This window comes from Conger conger, chromosome 8 (assembly GCF_963514075.1).
Source record: "Conger conger chromosome 8, fConCon1.1, whole genome shotgun sequence".
NCBI classification, from domain to species: domain Eukaryota; kingdom Metazoa; phylum Chordata; class Actinopteri; order Anguilliformes; family Congridae; genus Conger; species Conger conger.
The window spans coordinates 45,482,180-45,495,414 of NC_083767.1; the positions used below are offsets into that span (position 1 = coordinate 45,482,180).

Consider the following 13,235-nt stretch of genomic DNA (forward strand, 5'->3'; position numbering starts at 1 on the left):
GCAAATGCAGTAATAGGACAAACTTTGCAGAAATGACAAGAGGTTGTTTTACCTTCTTTTCACTTCGAGATACAAGAAATTCAATTTTACTAGTGGAGTCCAAACATTTGCATACTACTGTATCCAAAATGTCAGAGTTATGAAGCAACAGTGAGCAACAGAGTAACCCGCTTGAACTCCCATTACTTCAAGGCATAAGCATACACCAGTGTTACTCAACTCCCCATCCTGCGAGCCAGTGTCTGCAGCCATTTTCTTGAACTGTGCACTACACCACCTGATTTCACCAATTAGCTTCTCTGAAAAAAGCAGGTAAGATAATTAGTGAACCAGGTGGTGTAACACACAGTTGATGCCTGCTGACACTATGGCCCACAGGACGTGGAGCTGAGTAGCGCTGGTCTACACCTTTATGAAGGATGTCAGAAAACAATACTTGCACATTTATCCACTCCCAATTGGAGAATAATGGCCAGCTGTGTACAGGAAGTACCCAGTTCTGACAGGAAATGAATGATGCACAGAAAACACAGGAAATTATTTCCATTACCCATGCGAGTGTCCACAAGCTGGGGAAAGAAAGGCTGGTGGTTAAGGCTCTGGGCTGGAGGACCTTGGATCTTTCACTGTAAAAAGCAAGGAGTAACACATTCACACAGTTCCGAGTAAAACGAATACCACCAAGTCTGATTTAAACGTCTGTAATTTAACAAGGCACCGCGTCAAGTACAAAATCATCCGACAGCTTAATTTCATGCACATGCCACGTTGTACCTGTATCGCGACGCAACAGGTTTACCTGCAGGCCACGAAGGCAAAGGCAGAGCTGAACTTTCAGACTCGGACGACTGGCTGAGTGACATTGCGGTCTGTAATACGGAGGAAGAGCGCCCCGTGCAGACAGACCACGTCAGGTGCATCACTGTGGGACAGGGAAAACCCAAGAATGTGAAAGCTTTTTAGAGAGGGGAAAACGTCCAGAAAACAGTGCCAAAAAATAAATAAAAATAAATCACACAGTGCTTAATTTAAAACTCCAGAAACACTAACTAGACTAGCTACATAAACATTTCACACCGAAACCACGAGTATACATTTAAAGTAATGTTATCATAAAACACTTTCCCGCATCTCCGCAATTTAAAAAAAAAAAAAGGCAGCCCAAGGTTGAAGACAGTCTTTGGTCCTCTAACTGGCTCCACAGTATAGGTGAAAAACATCCTCGAAGTCCCGCTCTTGGAATTCCAGGCTACTTTCATAGGCAGAGTCCAAACCAATGTACACATTCTGTGCCGAGATAGAATCCCCATAGATAGAATGACGTTGCTCGTGTCTCGAAAAGTCAATGGCACAATTTATATTCGCGCTTGAACACATTTCATTCTCGGACAACAGATCTTGATATACTATGTGCATCAAATATTGCGTAGTGTTGTCAGGGGCCATGGTCCCGGAAAGAATGTCTCTGCCTTTTAACTTCATGAGCGGCGAAACATTTCTGGCCTTGTAATAGGGAGGACAATCGAAAAATTTATTTCCGGAAATCAACATGAATATTATGATTAAAATCTCAGTTCAACCTTAAATTAACGTGTTGTGGACAATAATTCGGCTTAGGTGGAATTTTAATGTGATGAATTACTGTTTTTGTGGCTTTTAAGGGCTCATTTTACCAGCATTCCATCAATGTTAAATGCTGGACCCCGACGGCACCGAAAAACAGCAGATTTCACCCAACATTCCATTGTTTACATTTATGGAGTTCGAAAATGGTGACGCAACAATAGCGCTCTTACATGGCAGTTGGTGGCAGTTCGAACTCTCAGAATTGCGACTGTAGCCAGGTCAATATTTTCACTGGATACTCGGTATGTCCAGCCTTATAAGTCCAAAGTCCCTGGTTACGTTTTAATAGTTTCAATGGATTTTGACAATAGACATGTCAGACTTCAATCAACTTAACGCTCTCGAGCGTGCGTCTACGTTTAAGTAGCAAATAACCGTGTTGTATCCTTCTAACGTAATTTACATAGCAACTTAACTCTCGGATCACGCCGAATCACTGATAGCAACAAGATAAATTAATGATGATTCAGAAAATGTATAACTTTTAAAGATTTAAATAAATCCTATGGTGGGACTTTTGCGATTTATGGACGGTGCGACAGAAATATTCGGTGCCGTTGAACGAAATCGAATGCTTTTATTTCTATCGTTCGAATGACCAAGTGCCGTTAAAAAGCAAATTTTATGGCTTTGTGCTATTCGCCTATGCTAGCTACATCATGCTAACCTCGTACAAGGACCAGTAAAGGGTTAGAACACGCTAGCACTTAGTTATTGTAAGTTTGATCACCTATACTGTGAAGTAAAAAAGTGGACAAATTACGTTTTCTGAGAAATGTATTGGCGAACTCACGTGCACAAACAGCCAGTCTACATTCTAAAGCTCCACTTTGCCCTCCCTACTTGTAACGACAGGCAAAACGGATCCCGTACAACTGTTTATCAGAAGCCTTACGATTACGAGTGTGTTGGCTGTTTTTCCTCGCCGTGGTCCTGTTGGCCCTCCGTTTATTCAACAGTTTCTCTCCTTTTCCACCGGAGCACCTCTTCATCCGCCATTTTGTGCATTTTAATTGCCAACAAGCTTGCGGCCTTATTTCTCCATGACTTGTTTTCACATACATTGATTCTATGCACATTCTACCAAATGACTTGTCTGTCCAGTTCACCCACTCAGCAGGCAACAGCGTTAACAAACTAGCTAACTAGTTAGTTACTTGACTATCTAGAATCGAAAGCCAGTTAACAACTGGAATTGTATGACTGGAAACTGTAATATCTTGAACTGTAATATCTGCAAGTTTCTCGGTAAATGTACTATTTCTAAAGCACACGACGGATCCAATTTGTCTTTCAAGCGACAATTAAACTCGGTTTACACCAGTCAAGACCAGTAGCTACCTCTCTTGTCCTTGTTCGCCTAATGGCCAAGATGCTGGATCACTAAATAAAAAGTTGCGTGTGACAAACGCACTGGATGCGAAGAGTGGGAGTGACTAGTGTCACGTGTTTTTGACAGACTGGCCAATAACAAGTTCTTGATTCTAGACAATAACCCGGAAGTATTACGTAAATATGTTCTCGCCAAATTATTAAAAAGTAGGCCAATTTCATAATTATCTTCTTCTATCTTGTTCAGTGCAGACACTGCCGGTTGCTCTATGATTGTGGTCGTAAAGACGATTCGACACTCCAAATTAGGGTGGGGATTGGATATACACAGCCCCACGTTGGGCGGCCAAAATGTTAACGTTAACGTTATGGTGTTTTAAGACAAGAGGAGCGCGCGACAATGGAATATGTTAGGACACCCCGAAGAGGATAGTGTTTTGTTTGGGTCCTCAAACACATTCAGAAATCTCGGAAAAAGCTCAACAAATACACTCAGAAAACTCCCAGCATTATTATAAGAATTATATTCGACCCTGTGTTTTAAGGGTTTGTGGGGTGTAAACAAAGGCCAAATATTTAAGTGCACTGACTCATGACAATGCGTTTGCAAGGTGTAATGGAAATATAATTGCCGAATAAATATTTGAGTGTTAGCCCTTAAATGATATCTGCAACACTTTTATAGTATTTTGGTTGTCTTCATAATTCAGCTGACAATGAAGACGTTAAACCACACCTGTCTCCTGTCATTAAAACAACTTTATTCAACGTGGCATTTCAGTACAAAGCACGCAAAGACTATTATTAACCAAAACCATACCCCACCAAATGAGACATATCATGTTGCATCTTTAAAATATCCAAAGCATAGCCTATATTCAGAATAACAGCTTGCTTCGTAATAAACCAAAATTTGAAGCTCATGTAAAAAACCCTCAGATTACATATTTTTATATTACAGACTTTACAACAGTTGCTTTCATATAAATGCTTTCTTTATTTACGTAAGGCAGTGCTGTTCAGTAAAAGTCAGTATGCTCTAACTTAATGTGCTTACTGCCTGCTGCTCGTACATACAGTGATTGTGAATGTTCTTGTCAGAGAATGTTTTGGTTCCATGAAACACACAATCATTGTGCATACAAATAAAACTGACAAAAATGTTCTGGATGTTACATTACATTACATTAATGGCAACTGACGTACAGTTGATTAGACTAAGCAGAAGACAATCCTCCCCTGGAGCAATGCAGGGTTAAGGGCCTTGCTCAAGGGCCCAACAGCTGTGCAGATCTTATTGTGGCTACACCGGGGATTGAACCACCAACCTTGCGGGTCCCAGTCATGTACTTTAACCACTACGCTATTTTGTGACATAGCTAGGATTATCAGGCTTTTTTTGTGTCTGAATATACTTAAGTACGTCAATTAATGTGCAGGGTACCCAAATGTGTATGTGTATGTGTGTGTGTGTGTGTGTGTGTGTGTGTGTGCGTGCGTGTGTGTGCGCATGTGTGTGTGTGAATTTAGATTAGGTTCCCAATGGGCATACGGGGCAGGCAGATGTACGCCTGTGGGGTCTTGCTCAAGTTGACTGGGTTGCCATCCAGTCGAATATCCTCCAATCCATTGCGAATATAGCTGGGATCTTTCGAGTGGCAGAAAGTGTCATCATGTATCATCTGGATGTTGTTGTTCTGCAATAAGAGGGCAAACACATACAAGTATCAGTACTGCCTTGGAAAGCCTTCTTCAAATGTTTTGATATTGGCCCATGATGCTAAGTTATTTTAGCTTGCTGTTACACGATGCACCAGGAGTTTTGAAAGTCTGAATACAGCATCAGTTTCTGAGCAACTAACCAAACATATGCTGTGCCATTCATGGACAGTTGCTATGACAAAAATGGATGAAGAGTAAGAACTATGTGGGTAGCTGTTGATTTTATGTGTTCTACTTTTCATATTAAGTCCTTTTTTTACTTGTAGAGGACAGTACATGTAGAGATGACCAGAGATTGGCAGCACATGGGCTGACAATTTTGATGACACATTCTACTTGTGTTTCGTGTGTAACTTTTGTCTAAACTCCTGGTTAAGAAAGCTCTCACACCAAAAATGTATTTCACCAATTCTGCATAAGCTAACCTGTAAAACATACCAGGTTTACCCACAGTACACAAACATGGTTTTCAGAAAACATTATTTGTATATTAGACCTTACAAAAAATCATTAATGACAAGAATGAGCAGACTGGGATTAGGTTATAACTCCTTTCTCATGGTAACCGTATGAACATGGCAGAAAGAGTTTAGTACACTGCCACCAGAGGGCAGTGTTGAGACAGAACCAACAGTACCTGCAGGTGAAGGGAGCGCAGGCTGTGGGGCAGTGGCAGGGGAATATGGTCTATGCTGTTGTCGGTCAGGTAGAGGTATAGGAGGTTGGTCATATCCTGCAAAAATTATAAAATTATAAGTTCATCATTGTATTTTATAGAAAGTATAAACCTATAAATTAAATAAGCTGGCCTCAGAACTGGAGTTGGTCCCTGGGCGCCGTACTATGGCTGCCCAATGCTCCCATGAAACTAGGATGGGTTAAATAAATGTTGTTGCCTTAGAAATTAATCACAGTAAATCTAATCTAATCTAATATTCAGTGTGGCAGTACGGTCCCCCCTGACCTTGAAGGCCTCTCTCTGGATGCTTCGGCTGCCCAGCCTGTTGTGGCTGGCATCGATGAGGGTCATGGAGGCGGGCAGTGGGGGCAGCTGTGCCAGGCTGTTCTCCCTCACCAGCAGCTCCTCTAGCACTGGCAGTTTGACGAGCGCATCCCTGTCGATCTGGGAGATCTCGTTACTGGTCAAATCGATCCTCTTCAGCTTGTCTGTGGTCATGAACAAAATGGCTGAACTCACCATGGGCATGAGTATGGTGACTTTAACATATGCCCCATTACACATATAAGTCTCACTGATGTGGCAAATTATTCTTGGTTGTTTTAAAGTTTTAGTGAATCAAAATAATTGTAGGAACACACCATGTACATTATTTTTTGACATTCGCTCCCAAACAGGAAAGCTTTTTAACCTCACTGGATTTCTGGGGGGTTCAGGCCTGGTCATGCCTAGTTTTTCCATTTCCTGTTTCTAAGAGGCGTCATTGTGACAGTGTTGCTATCCAAGTAAAATTGAATTGAACTGAATTGAATTGAAAGCCTAATTATATTTTTAAGCTGGAATATCCTGTTTGGGAGAGTGCAAACTGGTCCATGAGAGGAGGCACTGCACTACAAGTGTTCTAGCTGGACATGTTACTGAGCCATTACTGGCTAGTGGCTATGAGCATACAGAGAAGCCTTGTAGTCTACTACAGTGGAAGACTTGCACCTTCACATACTCATGTGAGCAAAGTCCCCCTTGTTGATCTTGCTTATTTGGTTGAAGCGGGCGTAGAAGTGAGTGGTGTCTTTGGGCAGTGGTGGGATTGACTCCAGCTTTGTATCGTCGCAGTACACGGAGCCCCCCATGCAGGTACAGAGAAGACAGGTGGGTAGACCTGGGGGAAGGTCAAAAATATGGTTAGGAATTTGGCTGTGAACTACTCTAAATACCCGCAGTCCAAAACCTGAATCCTTGAGCTACTGACCACAGAGTATATACTAGGACAGCATCTAGAGTAGCTTTTAGTACAGCCAGTATGACCGGTATTTTATATGTGACTGAGGTTTGAGTGATGAGCAGATTTTGTGAACACATGTGAAAATATCTGGAATTTTTGACCAGAGAGCAGCGATATGGGTGAGATGGTCTATGGGAGGCAGGTTGTATCTGGCCAGGTTGGCAGCAGGTTAAACGTGATTTAGATGCGTTATATTTAGGACAGTGATGCTGGTGAAAAGTAGCGCAGTGTAAGAAACAGGGTTGTCACTAACCCCCCTGTGTGTCTGGGCCCATCAGCACCCCTGAGATTGGGGGCTGTGGTCTCAGAGGAATCTCCTCTTCCTCATACACTGGCACCTCCTCCTCTTCTACCTCCTCTACCTCTGGCAGCTCCTCCTCTTCCACCTCCTCAACCTCTTCCTCTTCCACCTCCTCCTCCTCTTCCTCCTCCACTTCTTCGTGATAATCCTCCTCTTCTTCATGTTCCTCCTCTTCATGTTCCTCCTCCTCTTCCTCCTCCTCCAGGGAGGCAGCAGGGTCGTGGTATCCATCCACCATGGGGGCCAATGTCCCGATCTCTATCTGCAACCAGAAACACCCTTAGCACATGTCTCAATCAAACTGGGGGTATATTGTGTGGGGACTTTTTGGCATCTGTGCATGGGTTTGTAAAGTGAATATTGAGCGTTGCAGCCTACCACTCCTCTATAACATATTCCAAGCATTCTGCATTTTCTATATTCATGCTTTTAGCCAAAGCTTTTGTAGTAGGCTAAATAATTACATACTGCAAAGCTCTCATCAGATAATCCCTTTCATACCCATTTCATCAAAAACACGAAATAGTTATTTTGCTGTTTTGGGTAAAACATGCACCAGAGCTATATTTTCGTTTTTTGGCTTGTTTGGTTAATTACACAGACAGCTGGAAAATGTTGCAGCTTTTTACAACTGGAGTGGTTAAGTACTAAAGCTCTGCTTCTGAGCCCTACAGAAAAGCAACCCCATGTTTGAATTGTCAGTAAAAGGACACGCCTTCAAAAACTGCCAACACAGCATCTGCCTTCAACATAAGGCTTTCAGCCCAATGTACAGTGACCTCCTGCAGTTCCACCCTTGGCCACACAGTGGCACTGGACACCCACACTGAGCTTTAAACAGGAACAGGCATTCGTTCCCTACACATGTAGGAATTAAGTTCTCCGACACTGAGCAATGGTCCTTGTGGAACCAAGACACTCATGGTAGCTCAGAAACCATATTTCAATGCAATGAGCACATGGGTCTCCACATATGCATTTTGCACCTGAATTTAGATCGAATTTATACTGCAAAAAAATTAAAGAAATTACCCAAGTTCTCAAACCATCTAAATATCTTAAAATAACAAATGTATACATATAACATATGTCTTCCAAAACAGTATGAACACCAGCAACTCACACCCTTATCACAACACACACTTCTCCAACAGTGAGCTTGGTTACTGTACTGCACATATGGCAGGACATTGTGTATTGCAGACAGAGAACATGGTGTAGTATTTTCTGGCATAGATGCTTCTCATTTTTATTGTATTTTGTCATAAAGCCAAGAAAGAACCCTCAGTGAAACACCTCAGCTATGATACTCAAGTAGTTGCAAGTGGGTCAGAGACTTTATTTATAAGATGAAGTTATGCAAATTAATAACAATGATTGCTGGAAGATTACCAGAAAATGTTATTTTACAAATAATATTCTGTAACACATTGAAAGATTGCATGTCTGAATCACCCCATAACACATGTTTGTTCTTATAAAATATTCTTGCTCTCTCCAGAAACATATGTGTGTGATTACTGTGGCTACAGTGAAGTTCAGAGGACTGTGCTAGAGGTGTGTGTGTGTTTGTGTGTGTGGATGCACATGTGTGTCTGTGTGCATATGCATGTATGCATGTTATGCAGGTATGCATACATGTGTGCTTGTTTGCACCAGCAGCCACACCATCATATATGCTGAGTGGCTGACACTAGGCAAGTGTGGGTTTGGTTAATATTTGGATATCAGACCTTGTAGATCTCATGGTACTTATCGCTAAGAGTAGGGGGTTCCATGGTGTCCGTAATTGATATAAATGAAATCCGTTATGCATGTGCATGTGTGCATGTGTGTGCCTCTCCAGGCCTGAGGCCTGAAATATGAAGCACCCTGAAGACATGCAGCAGGTCTGGGTTTGCCTAAAGGGTCAAAGGTCTAATAAGCACTTCATTTCAAACATTTTTGCCATCGTTGACACTTTGTGGTTGAGCAATCTGATGTAAAGGATCTTAAAAAATGTACAAAGTAAACTTCCGTAAATCCTCAAATTGTGGCCGGGGTCTTTTATTTACTTAGGCTGCACAAAACACAGGCCTTTATTTGGGGCAGGCTTGTATTCGAGGCAGGCCTTTATTTCTTATTAGACTTCTGTTGTAGAAATTTATTCTTAGAAATAAAGTAAAAGGCTACACTTAAAGTGGGCCGACATTGTTCAACACTTCCTGTAACCGTTCAGAAATCAATTAGTGTAGGCTAATCAGGAACACCGTTTGGTAAGTCATAGTGTCAGTCTTAACAGACTTAGTTTATTGCAAATATTCTCAAACACAATAAATCACATGCAAGTCCAGAATCCATAAAATAACAACTTGCCAGAAATGCCTTCATGAACAATAACAAATTAGCATAGATAACAGCAAGTTAAGGATCTTTTTTTCCTAAAGTGGTAGGAAATATTACCCCGGCTTGTATTTGGGGGCCGGCCTTTATTTGTCTGAATCGACCACGCCCCTGGTTATTATCCGAGGCCCGGCTTCAAATAGAATCCCGGACACAATTTGAGGAATTACGGTAAGACCGGAGATTTCCCAACATTGCCATTGCCATCACAAAGTAATAAAACTGTCTTTCTTGATATAAGGTTATAATGACCCTGCAACTTTTCGGGGAAACAAGCATAGGAGAAAACGGAAATCTAGTTAACAAGTTGCTAATGTAGCAACTATTGCTGTTGTGATCAGTGTTTTCTGGCCTTTCGTATGATTTACATGGAAGCTGAAACTGAAAATATCTGTGTAACCTGTGTGCCATTACCAGATGACAGTTGGATGGCATCAAAAAAAATTCTACATTTTCTCCAATTTCAAACATACAAATATGGGACAGAGCCAAATAAAACTATTCTTTGCACTTTGCATTATCTACATTATCTAATTATCAATGCAAATATTTAGCACTGGAATCTGCTACAGCTTGAGCTCTATAGAGGTTCCATAAGAAATTTTAGGTAAGTTTGTTTTAAAAGTGATTCTTTTCTTGTGCTAGTGGCCTGCCAATTTCAAGTAGTAGACATTTTCCATATTATATTAAGGAAATTACAATACCATGGCTTCTCAGTCAGCTGATTAATTTGCCAAATGAAAGGGAACACATCAAAGCATACTTACTCTATGTTTATTTGAATGTTGAGAGATATCTTTCCCTTGTATAGTTAGTTTCTGTTCCTCCACCAACCTAGCCAAGGACAAATTTTATGTCTGGGTAAATTACATATTATATTACAGTAACAGATGCTCCAATTCAGAGTGATTTGTCACATAGTGCTAACTGCTGCTCTTATTGTGGTGTCAGCCATTATCAACGGGTTGCATTGATGTTGGAACTTTGTGTTTGTGTTACTTATTGCATAGTGGCTGCAAATTAGCACCGTATGAAGCCTGGAAATTGTAAAGGTAGCACATTTAAAGGGCTTAGCTGAATAAACCCTGGGTGGCTAGTCTCCAGCTGGTAGATCTCAAGTTGGAGGTCCACCAATCACTCCTGGAGTTTCCTTACAAAGTGAAGAGTCCAAGTCAGCTGTAGGCATTGCATAAGGTTAGGCCAGAAGGGATCAGCATCAGCCTATACCTCACTTGGTCTCCTCTCTTGTTTTGAACACTATGTGATGTTGGCAAGCGAAATCTAGACCAGGCAGGGCTCTGACTCAGAATAGCCCATCCTGTTAGTCATCTGGAAAGAGCATAGTTCGGTAATGGGGCTTCAAATAAAGCCTCATTAGTAAGTGCATTAAGGACCAACTCCCTTTTAGTCATTTTACCCAGATGGAGAAAGTATTTCCTCACAGAAAGTTAGATGGCAAAAACCCTGATTATACAACTGAATTCAAAATCTGGCCTGCTGGTAGAATTGATCAAAATTGCTCACTGCTATATTCATTGATGTAATAGATTTCAGTCACGTGTACATGTTTGTATCCTTGTGCCCAAATCATTGCAAAATGTGGCGATATCAAATGCTACTCAATTGTTTTACTAATATACATATTATTGTTGTAAGTTGGTGAAGTTGTTTTTGTCTAAAGGCATTGTGTTGAACGCAGACAGTGGAATTGCCTACATCATGATCGGTTTTGTGGGTTTGGCTTCAAGGTTAATTTAGCGAAACATTCAATCCACTGTTACTTATTATACCAGTCCAGCATAGTTTTGGCGTTTCGTAAAAGAAGAGAGAATAAACTGGAAGGCATAGTGTGTTAAAAAAAGATTTTTTAGGGGTTCCCTTCCAAACCTCCATTGCAGACGCTCCACATCACTGCCAGCTTGGTCTGAATTTAAGTGCATATTTGGCAGGGATGGCATTCCTTCTAAGCTTTCCATTTTTTCCACTCGCTGTCTCATGATTCAGAAAAAAGGTGAAGTGTCTGGATTTGGGCAGTTACTCGGTGGGCAGAGAGAGAGGTGAACAGGTCTGGCTTAACCACAGTCTAATTGTTAGGCTGTAGTAAAGACTTGTTTTACCGTGTTGGGTAACCGTCTCTTTCTTTTTTAGCGCAGAATACACAAGGCCTTGTGGTGAAGTAGGCTCAGGCGATAACACCCTGTGAGATTTGTTCTGTTTGTGCTATAACCCAGAACCCCAGAGAATCCACGTGTTTCACACATTCTTTCTTGTACTTATTTCTTCATACATTTCACAATTTCACATTCACACCCAAGACTACCTGAGTATGGTTGTCGTATTTTCTTCCTATTTTTTTGTAACAGAAATAATTTTCTGTCCCTAAACAGATTTCCTCCTAACAAGGGATTGATCCAGATCACTATGTATAAAAGCCAGACATGTATAAGACCAAGACTAAACACATCCTCTTTGATGAGACCAAGTTGAGGTCCAAAAGATCTTCTTTTCGCACTGATAACCTCTCTGACATAACTCTCTGTCTGCATTAAAGTCTGAGGTCCATACCTGTGGCTCATCAATGGTCAGCTCATCGTCGTAGTCGTAGATGTCATGGTTCTCCAAGTTCAGACTGTCCAGATCCACGTCATAGTTAGCAGAGTCATATGTGTCAAGCTCCACCTGCCGTCTCAGTCTTGAGGGCACAGCCACAGCCACCCTCAGGATGAGGAGGCACAACAGGAAGCGCACCACTGTCTTCATCATCTCACCTGGAAAAGAGTGTGGGAAGAGACGTTCACATAAAATAGTCTGACTAGCATTATTTTCCCCTTCTTTATCATTTTCCACAGTTATAATGTTTAAAGTAATAATGTTTCCTTACTTTAAAATTACTTGGAAAACATTTGAAAAAACAAAATAACTATCAGTGATCTTCAGTTACTTGGTTTTACAAAGGCGCTGATTGTATCATTTTAGGAGATGACAATTTAAATAATAATCAGATCTAGGCAGCCACAACTAGCCACTACAGCCTAACACCCTATGACATGGAGTTATCATAGGTAGGGGAAGAATACGTAAAAATACATCAAAATGAATCATTCCTTATTGATTTTAAATGAAAGAAAGAAACATGATCCTTCATTTTTTGCCTGCTCCCTTTTCACTTTTTTATGATCTGCCTGAATCTCAGTGGTCCCATATGTGACCTGTGACCTTTGACCTACAACCTCTATTTTGTAATTTTATCCTTATTTCACTCAGCCCCAGCCTATGGCATACACAATGTCAGAGTTCATCAGATATGTCCTGGAAAGGAATTTTAACATGGTTTGACCTCAAGGCTTGTTATTGTGAACATTCACTGTAACTTGGGGTGTGGCTGGTATGTTTGCGACAGAGAAAAACGCTGCAGGTCTAGGCTGTATGTTACGCCAAAACATGCTGATGGGGTCCAAACTCAATAAATCTGTCATGTTAAATCGAACTTCCCTGAACCCAGAAACCTCCACTCTGAGGCCCATATTCAGAGCTACATGCAGCCCACTCCACTGACCTGATAACTGCCATCTTTGGCCTGTTTAATCCTCCCCCTCTGCTCTAATGGATCAGAGTTCATCTGATATATTCTGGGCAGGAATGCTTTCATCCGAGAGATGAAAACCTTTTCACTCTATCTCTGTTTCACAACTTATCAAACCCTGGATCATTAGCCTGACACATTATGATAATGTGTTCTGTGGAGAGCATGTCTCTAAAAGGTGATTTGATTATTCAGGTGTGTCCTAGAAAATGAAGAACCAGAGAACATATTTTTGTAAGTGTGAACATTAGACATATCTGAGGCCAAACAAAATCCTGGAACTTTAGAATCTCAGCAGTTATGAGTGGAGGCTAAATCGGCTACCCAT

At 41.2% G+C, this 13,235-nt stretch overlaps 1 protein-coding gene across 1 annotated transcript; it reads right to left on the minus strand.

The window, feature by feature from the left end:
• Positions 1 to 4,484: 4,484 nt before the first annotated feature.
• On the minus strand, positions 4,485 to 13,235 carry epyc (epiphycan). Its single transcript, XM_061250672.1, has 8 exons — positions 13,232 to 13,235; positions 11,890 to 12,092; positions 7,076 to 7,204; positions 6,895 to 6,994; positions 6,360 to 6,518; positions 5,645 to 5,847; positions 5,318 to 5,413; positions 4,485 to 4,655 (listed from the first exon to the last, which is right to left on the minus strand). Exons 1-8 carry the CDS (start codon positions 13,233 to 13,235, stop codon positions 4,485 to 4,487), a joined length of 1,065 nt encoding a protein of 354 aa, XP_061106656.1.